Here is a 9,949-nt window from a genome sequence, read left to right on the forward strand (position 1 = left end):
TGTGGAGGCGGATGACGGAGGCGAACCACGCGGGGGAGAGATGGCTCCCCGAACTGGTAGGGTGGCATCTGTGGCTTCCTCCCGCGAATGTACAAGGTCCCCCCCGCGACGACCCGAGCTACCCTCGCGCTCTCAGGAGAGGCGCCCCTTTGGAGGAACAGACAGTGACAGCGCCAGAATAATGCAGGAGCTGCGTCACAGGGTGCAGAACCTAGAGCGCGAGCTAGCAAGCCGGGAGCGCTACCAACCATCTCCTGGACAAGATCAATCCCGATCTCCTCGAAGGAGAGGGAGAAGTCCCCAAAGAAGTCGTTCCAGACGCACCCCGAACCCCCGATCAGAATCGAAAGCCAAGAGGAAAGCAGGGAGTTGCCAAAAAGACTGCGAGATCCCCTAATTTACACTCGACCTCCGACGAGACAAACCGCGGAGGAGAACCGGGAAGACAGCAGAGAAAGACCAAGGAGAACGCGATGTCCCGTAATCATGCATGAAAGTAAGAATCTTGAGCCAAGATCAATCGAAAAATGTCGACAAATGAATGATTGGCCAAAATGGGAAGAAGCCATGAAGGCTGAATTAGACTCACTTGCAAAACGTGAAGTCTTTGGACTTGTAGTCCGTACACCAGAAGATGTAAAACCTGTTGGATATAGGTAGGTATTTGTGAGAAAACGAAATGAGAAAAATGAAGTTGTGCGCTACAAAGCTCGACTTGTGGCACAAGGTTTCTCACAAAGTCTCGGTATAGATTATGAAGAAACGTATTCCCCTGTAGTGGATGCGATAACGTTGCGTTATTTGGTCAATTTATCTGCATATCATAAACTACATATGCATTTAATGAATGTGGTAACAACCTACTAATACGGCTCATTAGATCGGGATATCTATATGAAAGTCCCTGAAGGACTAAAGATGTCTAAACCATCCAATGAATATTCACAAATGTTATACTCAATCAAATTGCAAAGATCTTTATATGGTCTAAAGCAATTTGGACGAATGTGGTATAATCGTCTTACTGAGTATCTGGCCAAAAACGGATTTAAGAATGATGATATATGCACGTGTGTTTTCATAAAGAAAACTGCATCTGGATTCATTATAATTGCTGTGTACGTTGATGATTTAAATATCATTGGAACTCCTGAAGATATTCCAACAATTATAAAAACTCTAAAAGAGGAGTTTGAGATGAAAGATCTTGGAAGGACTAAATTTTGTCTCGGCCTGCGAATCGAGCATATAAAAAAATGGGATATTTATTCATCAAACAACATACACAGAAGGATTATATATGGATAAGTCACATCCCTTGAGAAGACCTTTATTCATCAAACAACATTCAAACAACATACACAGAGAAGATCTTTATTCATCAAACAACATACACAGAGAAGATCTTGAAATGATTTTATATGGATAAGTCACATCCCTTGAGTACCCCAATCTTTGGATGTGGAAAAGGATCAATTCCGTCCTAAAGAAGAAAATGAAGATATCCTTGGTCATGAAGTACCATATCTTAGTGCCATTTGAGCACTAATGTATCTTGCTAATAATACACGACCTGATATATCATTTGCTGTGAATTTACTAGCAAGATATAATTCCTCTCCAACCAGAAGACATTGGAGTGGAATCAAACAAATCTTTCGATATCTTCATGGAACGGTTGATATGTGATTGTTTTATCCCTATGGATCCAAGTCACAATTAGTTGGCTATGCAGATGTTGGATACTTGTCTGATCCACATAAAGGGAGATTCCAAACAGAATACCTATTCACATATGGTGGTACAGCTATATCATGGAGGTCCACGAAACAGACGATTGCAGCAACATATCCTCTAATCATGCTGAAATACTAGTGATACATGAAACTAGTCGCATGTGTTTTTGGTTGAGGAGTTTGATCCAATATATTATGTCATCATGTGGACTGATTGATCAGAAGATAGCTCCAACTGTCCTGTTTAAAGATAATACAACATGCATTGCTCAACTTAAAGGCGGATACATCAAAGGTGATAGAACAAAGCATATTTCTCCCAAATTCTTCTTCACTCATGATCTTCAAAATCAATGGACAATTAATGTCCAACAGATCCGCTCAAGTGATAATCTAGCAGATTTATTCACAAAGTCACTCCCAAAATCCTCCCATATTTATACTATTTTTCTCTTGGTCAGATTTTTTTCCCATTGAATTTTTCTTGACAAGGTTTTTAATGAGGCAGTCCCCATCACAAAGGATTTTGTACTCTTTTTCCTTCACTAAGATTTTTTCCTACTGGATTTTTCTTTAGTAAGATTTTAATGAGGTATAATTCTAAATGGTCATCCAAGGGGAGTATTGTAATAAGATAGTCTGAGGTGGATGCCCATTTTCGACAAGACTCAAATTTCCGAAAAGAATCTTATTTAATATAGTTTGAAAAACTACTAACATATACGCCTATAAATAGAGGCCTTTGTTTATGAAAAAAACACAGTAATAATAAAGCAAATATTTTTTTTCTCTCTCTTATATAAAACATTTTTTTACTTTTTTTATTCAGATACTACTCTTTCTTATACAATAAAGCACTTCTTTATTTTTTTTTTTATATACTACTAATATAATATTAATATATTATCTTTATAGTAATATAACAATATTAATAAATATGATAGTAATATTTTTTTATTTATACTTTATTTTATTACTTTTTCTTTATTTATTTTACAACAGAAAAGTGTACTTAAATTACCAAAATTACATAATTACCGTCAAAAGAATATTGTAAAAGCTAAAACGCGCATTAAATGTCATGTTAAAGACCAAAAGTGGTAGACTCAGATAAATCCTGTAATAATTAATACAATCTTACAATCTCATCTTATGATCTCAACAATAATCTGAATGAATTTGGTAAGTGCTGCTGATCTAAAAATTGACACCCCAAAGCAGCAATCTCTATAATCCTTTCGAAGAATAGAAAAACTCCCAATATTTATTGATTCCATGCTTCTTAGTCTTCCCCCATATCCAGATCCGTTACCAAGAGTTTTTTAATCTCAAACAAACTTTAAGATCGCAATCGGGATCGGGCACTCGAAGTTAACACTTCAACTTCATTTTGTTGTGTGTGAGAGAGAGAGAGAGAGAGAGAGAGAGAGAAGGCATGAGATCTCTGCCATACCCAGTTCTCTTAGCCTTGATCTCTCTGCATCTGCAAATCCTTTCTGGTACGGTTCTTTATTCATGCTAATTTTTAGGGATTAATTACCTGCTAAATAGGGTTTTCATGTAGGCTTTGCCGATTGTACTGATTAGATTGGTCTCAAAATTTTTGTTCACTTCTTGTTTTTATTTATATTGTTTTATGCTTAGAATTTAGAAATTTTCATAAACCTTGAAAATTTCACCGTGTTGATGACATGGTAGTAAGCCTAATATTCTGCCTTGAAATAATAGCTTGATAGCTATGACTTTGGGATTTATTATTCATGCATAAGTACATAACATAACATAATACTATTGGGAATCATAAATTTATTTAATTATCTATATAGTTTCTTATGGTTATTACTGGCTCATGAAAGTTGGGTGTTCTTGAAGGACTTGTTGAGGCATCTGGTACCAAAAATGAAGATAAAGATGTAAGTCATAAAAGCTCTATGGGGATCAAGATAATTATAGTATGCCTCAGTGTGGTGGCTCTGTTAGCACTATCTGTTTTTCTTTTCAAATTATGGCAAAAGAAGAGGAGAGAAGCGCAGCATGCTCGTCTTTTGAAGCTGTTTGAAGACGATGATGAACTTGAGGTTGAACTTGGTATGCAGGATTGAACACTATTTCATACATTTTGATTTTTATTGAAGGGTTCCTCTGCTCTATTCTCGATTTGATTCGACTCTAGCTCAGGCGATTTTGAATGTTGAAATCAGACATTGAATTCTTGCTTTGTCCCAAGTTGTTTCCTCTCGCGGTTAAGCAGCGGCTGGCCATGGAGGACTTTAGGATTTAATTTTGTCAGTTGACACAGTAACTCCGAGGTCTCTTAGTTTGTCCTGTACAAATATATTCATAGTTGATTTCCTTTTGTACCATAAAAGTATTAAGGCATTCATACTACTGATCTGCAAGTATTACACTATACAATTTGTTACAATCATATATCTCTTGTTCTTTTTGTTGGATGAATACAGTTCAACATAAGGAGGTTGAGACGTGTATTGTTTTTCTGGCACTCTTGCAATAAAGTTGTGGAAATTTCGTTAGCCTGTGTATCTTTCAGCTTTGTAAAATTGTATAACTGAATGGTGCTCTGACCAAGGCCAAGGAGAATCATTTTAACTCCATATTCTTTTTTCATTGATAATTTGATAGTGTTTTTAATAGTTTTGCAATGTGAACACTAAATTGACTGAGATTTACCAATTGCAATCCAAATTAGCATGTGCTCTTTTCTCTTTTAGTCCTTGATTTAAATGGCTAAGACATGGCCACTGGTTAATACAAAAGAACATTTTCTTTTTTCTTTTGTTTCTCATGATATCTCACTATCTCCTTTGTAACTTATCAATAAGTTGCTGTATGTTCAAAACGAGATTTGAACTTCCATCACTTGCTTAAATGGGCTAATGAGATGTTTGTTTCTTTAAATCTAATTTCTGGAACTTTTGTTTGGCTTTATTTACCCGTGTGAAGCAAAATAAAACAATAGAAAAAAAAAACAATGCAAAGCCGAAAATAGGAAATGTATACTATGTATAAAGTATTCAACACCAAATCATATTAGCCTGAGGTCTAACATTAGGTTGCATGGTGTTGGGAAAATTCCCAAGATGGTTGCTTAGTACATGAAGATGGAATCCCAAAATTCAGTATACCCCTTAACCATTTGATCCTATTTACAAGTTCCTCCAAGTCCAAAACTGCTGCTTCTATTGTGTTGGAAGACATGGAATTCAAACCAAGGTTATCGCTGCTTCTCATCTTTTTTGAGGGATACTCATGATTATTGGATTCACCATTTGTGGGAATCCTTTCCGTATTTCCAATTGATGCATCCATACTGTGTGAACTTGAAATGCTATCAGAAAAACAAGTTTTTCTGATTTTACTGTCAATTTCATCAATCTCCGTACGGTTTCCAGCAGTGTCAAATTGCTTTCTCTTCACTATTGAATTCTGAGAAGAGTGTGAAGAATATGTCCTTACTGCAGGCTGACCAACCTCCACTGCTCCGTCCGAAGCATGGATGTTAATCCCTGCAGTGTGGTTTAGGTGAAACAGAAAATTACAAGTTCTGTTCAAATCTATAGAAAAGAATGTCTCAACAACCAGAACAAAATGCAAAGTCAGTTAATTTTTTTCCTCTAACCATTTGATAGTCCCTAAATGTATATTTTGATGCTGTTTACCTGTACTTCGTGGATTAACTATCTCAGCACAAACACGCCCGTGTCCACCCTCCTGCAACTTTTGCACGTTAAGTCGTTAACAAATCTTTGAGAATACAAATTCGGGAGAGTGTAAACGATCTTAACAAAACAATCTTCACGCAAAGCAGAAAACCATATACCATATTAAGACAAATGATTAACGGAAACAAGGATTGCGATAATTTTAACTATTCAAAAACCAATGAGGTCAAGTGACCAAAATTACAAAATTTAGATACCCATGTGACGTACCCAGTTGATGAGAAAAGACCGTAGTTGTTTTTGCTTTAGTGTTTTCAAGTTTCCATTGTTTTGATTCTTTTCAAAAAGCATTTTGTGCAAAGCAGAATTCCTCATTTTCTTATCATACACCTATATGCATATAACCTAATTGTCCATATATGCTATTTTAAAACAATTAGGCATGGTTTCCTCACATTGAGATTTCATTCCCCAAGCCTAATTTGATGAATGACTCTTTGCAAGAGTAAATCAAGGAAAAGAAAGCTTTGGCAAAGATAAGGAAGAAAAAACACTGGAAAGAAGAGAAGAAAAACAAAGAGGCAATAGAAGAGCTAGGGTGACAGAGTTGCAGAGTTGAAAGCTTCTTTCTTAAAAGAGGGAAGGTTTCTACTTTTCCAGTAACTGGAAATTTAGAAGTCCAACAAAACACATCTTTGCACATCATTTTCATTGTTAATGAAAATTTATACAGATCTCTCGGGTGAGTTGTTGCAAACAAGAATCAACATGCGTTTTAAACCATAGAGATGCATACAATGATTACAAACGTATCATTGTTGCTTTTCCACAGCAAACAAATGACTATTAAAACTGTGCCACTAGTTTCAAACCCCACATAGTCTCACAGATCCTTGCTTTCTCTTTTTCAGAAACATCATTTTTCCTATGAATAACTGAGTCCACAACTTCTTAACAAAAGGAAATTTATTAGAAAGCAAAACATGTGTACTGGAGGACAGAAAAACAAATCCTCAAAAGCGAAGAACAAAAGAGAGAAACTTAACAAAATAAAGGAAACTACTAAAAGCTAGCTGTATAGTGTATAGCATCTGCAAAATACTTCTGCCTTCAAGAAGACCATGTGCTGAGCACCAAAGAGAAGCCATAGAATAAATTCAACAAAAGAAATTCAGAAGAAAGAAAATGCTCTTAATATAGGCAATCCTCTCCCACCCAATAATAGCACATTGCCACAATATTTTCATTCTAGAAACCAATTATGCAGAAAGCTCATATACTGAACTTAAACAAACCTAAAGGCTCCATTATAAAACAGATAATCCTAAAGAAAATGAAAGTTGGGCAAAGATGAAATAAGTAAGGCACGAACACAGCTCTATATGGGACAAACATGTCTACAAGTGAAAACAATACCAATAACATTTCCCTGGTGAAATTTTTTATTCCAAGCACATAAGGACATTCAATCAGGTTTGCCAAATTTGAGGACCCAATTGAAATTGAAAATAAAAAGTAAATAATATAATCATTTTAACTTTTAATATCATTTAAGTTTAAAATATGGTATAATGTAACATCATTTCACTTATAAGGAGTAAATATCATACTATGTATTGAATATTAATTAATAATTACAGATAGAAAGATAAGCCAAATTATGGGATTATAAGTACTTACAGTGGGCATAGGCACTGTCCAACCCTTTTCCGGACACCAATCCAATGAAGGGCGCAGGTCCCTGCTTGAAGCTACATCAGACATCCCCTCGCCAAATGGAACTGGCAGCAGATCAATCTATAAGGAGAATTCAGGCATAAGTTGGATATACTAATTATGATATTTGCACTACTAAAGTACCTACAATTATATGGATAATTGTTCTTTGAAGAAGAAAAGGAGTAGGCAAAGGCTAAAAGTTCAGTGTAAAATTTGTTCATTGGATAATACCATTAGAAGATAGACAAAGATCAAGTAGAAGGTTCAAAACATGGACTTTCAGTAAATCTGGGAGATGAACTTGGATTTTTTGGAAGGATTAGGACAAAATTCAACATGACCAAAAGTTACAGCAAATAAATTAGAGTTTGACCATCGGAAAAGAAATGAAGTGCAACTTACGAAACCTTCTAGAAGATTGAAACAAAAAAAATTATAGCTTTTGTTAGACAGGACGAATCCTGGAAAATAACTTTCCTTTCCATGGTTTCTAGAATTTAAAGCTAGTTAAAAAGTATCACCTTAGCCAGATAAACTGCAAGACAAGAAGTATCACCTTAACTTGATCATTTCTCAGTATTTTAGTCACTCTTCCTGACCAATAGCAATCATCTTTCCACCAATCAACCAAATCCCCCACCTTCCATGTGTTATCAACAATAATGATCACTCCTGAGATGGCACTGATATCGGGCTTTTCACTTTCTCGATAGATGGTAGGAAATGAAGGTCGCACCATCAACTCCATATTGTATCTCTTTGATTTGCTAATACTAGTTGGGCCCTTCTGATATAACTTGGTCCAAATAGGCTCTGGAAGCAAGTAGCATAGCAATTATAACTAAAACGTAGGCTTGCAACTATCATGGTATATTATAATTGCCAGGCATTTTAACTTTACCATTTACTAAGGCAAAAGAAGAATGATGGGATTCTATGACAAATATGTCAATAGTTAAAGTATTCATAGTAGGCAATAGCAAATAGCAGCCAACCTAGAAAACACTATATTTTCTTTTCAAGAAGACGCATTAATTTTGAAATGGACCCAAGTATGAGACACTATCCAATATAAAATAAAAAGAACTTACGCTACACAGCATATGAACGTGCAATAAGTTGAGTTTTAACTCCGAAAAGACATACTTTGGTCAGGATAGTCAATATACTCCAGCAGGTAGGTGACCATATCATTTTTCTGGCGAATTTCTCTGATCTGAAAGAAAAGTGGTAAAAATTAGAAGGTTTTATATATACAAAATGTTATATTCTTAATATAAACTCAATTCTAGATTTTCCTCAAGAAAAATGATGAGCATTAATGGAGCGCCCTACTGCCAATTGCCATATGTTTTGCGAAAATTTGCATGCATAAGAAAAAAAAAAATGTTTTGGTCCCTTTGTTTAGAATCTTATCTCTGCAAAAAATTAGACCAGAGAAGAGATATACACCTTGCACCGAAACCATGCACCACGATAACCTCGCTGGAAGGACTTTGACTCTAGTGAATCCCCAACTTGAAATTTAACGTTGTGCAACTTTAATGGAGGCATTTGCACTCTTCTATACTTTTTTCAATAACAAAATCTAAGGGCTGCAAATGTTATTACAACTCAAAGTGTTAAACAGCGTACTCAAAGATCTCTATCTGTTTGGCTACTTCAGAAAGCAAAGTCCGAGCCAACTGAGCCAAGTTCAGTTGGTTTGGAATTTAGGATGGGTTAGTTCACTTTTTGCCTCCCATTAGGCCCGAAGCCCAAGCCCATTTGTAACCAAGTGGAGAGAAAGAAAAGTCCAATGCTTCTATTACCCCGGGGAATAAAAATGGGTAGCCATGGAGTAAAGCATCAAGCGTTTCACAGAATAATCTATAGCCTATGAAAATAAAATACCAAATACTATAAAAATCATGTAAGTTCCAAATACAATTAAGTCGCCACATTGCAAATCCTTAGCAATCTTAAAATGTTTAAATTCATCAAATCCGATAATCTATCTCAAACACTCATTTGTGTATGTTCGGGGTGAGTATGAGACAGATATGGGGCGGGGCAACCACTACCCATCTCCGCTCTCATATCCAACTAATTATCATCAAGTAATACCTGTACCCACCCCAAAACCCAGTCAACAGTTGAAAAACCCGTCCCATTCGGAGCGGAGTAGGTCAGGTCGGCTCAAGTTGTCATCCCTATTATGCAGGGTCCGGGTAAGGGCCGCACCAAAGGGAAATAGAAGTTACAGCATTGCAATGCCTTAGCCTTAATGATTTTATTCAGACAGCAACGAGCATATTCTCAGAACTGAAACCTAATCACAAGGGTTAAAGTAGCATTTGATCAAATGACTTCATCTTATGAATGTCTAGACTCTGGAATGTCACTTATGTCCGATTTCTTCGGAACCGCAGGCATCCAATTGTCATAAATGATAATAGCAACAGTCTTACTCTACTAAGGATAATAATTCTAATACTAATAAGCTTCTCAAGGTCATCCCAAGAAATATGCAAACCAGAAGAAACAAGAAAAATGCACGTCTAAAAATAACCCCCTTTTGAACATGGCAACTAGACTTCCAATGCAATTTTTTTAACAAATAATCCTCAAAATATCTTCAGATAATTACTAGACTATAACATGTTTCATCAGTCATCACAATCCTGCTTTTCAGACAATACATCAAGAAGTAATTCTTAGGCATAGGAAAACCTAGAGAGAAAGGGAGAGAAGGAAAGAGAAAGAAGAGACCAGCGACGATACTGCATTGATCAAACAAAATCTCAAGCTGGATTCTACAAATTACTTTCA

At 35.9% G+C, this 9,949-nt stretch overlaps 1 protein-coding gene and 1 long non-coding RNA gene across 5 annotated transcripts in view; one reads left to right on the forward strand and one right to left on the reverse strand.

The window, feature by feature from the left end:
- Positions 2,763-4,351, forward strand: LOC107629776. Its single transcript, XR_001618036.2, has 2 exons — positions 2,763-3,235; positions 3,609-4,351. It is a non-coding gene; the product is annotated as an uncharacterized LOC107629776 (long non-coding RNA).
- The window catches only part of LOC107629774, a 6,927-nt gene continuing 1,708 nt past the window's right edge, over positions 4,731-9,949 (reverse strand). For 2 of the 4 annotated variants that reach the window (XM_021118271.1, XM_016332658.2), the window contains exons 2-7: positions 8,591-8,733; positions 8,285-8,354; positions 7,695-7,951; positions 7,100-7,216; positions 5,417-5,474; positions 4,731-5,263 (exon numbers count right to left, since the gene is read on the reverse strand). In XM_021118271.1, the coding sequence (XP_020973930.1) occupies positions 4,806-5,263; positions 5,417-5,474; positions 7,100-7,216; positions 7,695-7,951; positions 8,285-8,354; positions 8,591-8,692 (1,062 nt within the window). In that variant the 5' untranslated portion in view covers positions 8,693-8,733 and the 3' untranslated portion in view covers positions 4,731-4,805. The remainder of the gene's footprint in view (positions 5,264-5,416; positions 5,475-7,099; positions 7,217-7,694; positions 7,952-8,284; positions 8,355-8,590; positions 8,734-9,949) is intronic. The other 2 variants (XM_021118272.1, XM_016332660.2) reach the window with 2 other exon arrangements.

This window comes from Arachis ipaensis, chromosome B03 (assembly GCF_000816755.2).
Source record: "Arachis ipaensis cultivar K30076 chromosome B03, Araip1.1, whole genome shotgun sequence".
In the NCBI taxonomy this organism is placed as follows: Eukaryota; Viridiplantae; Streptophyta; class Magnoliopsida; order Fabales; family Fabaceae; genus Arachis; species Arachis ipaensis.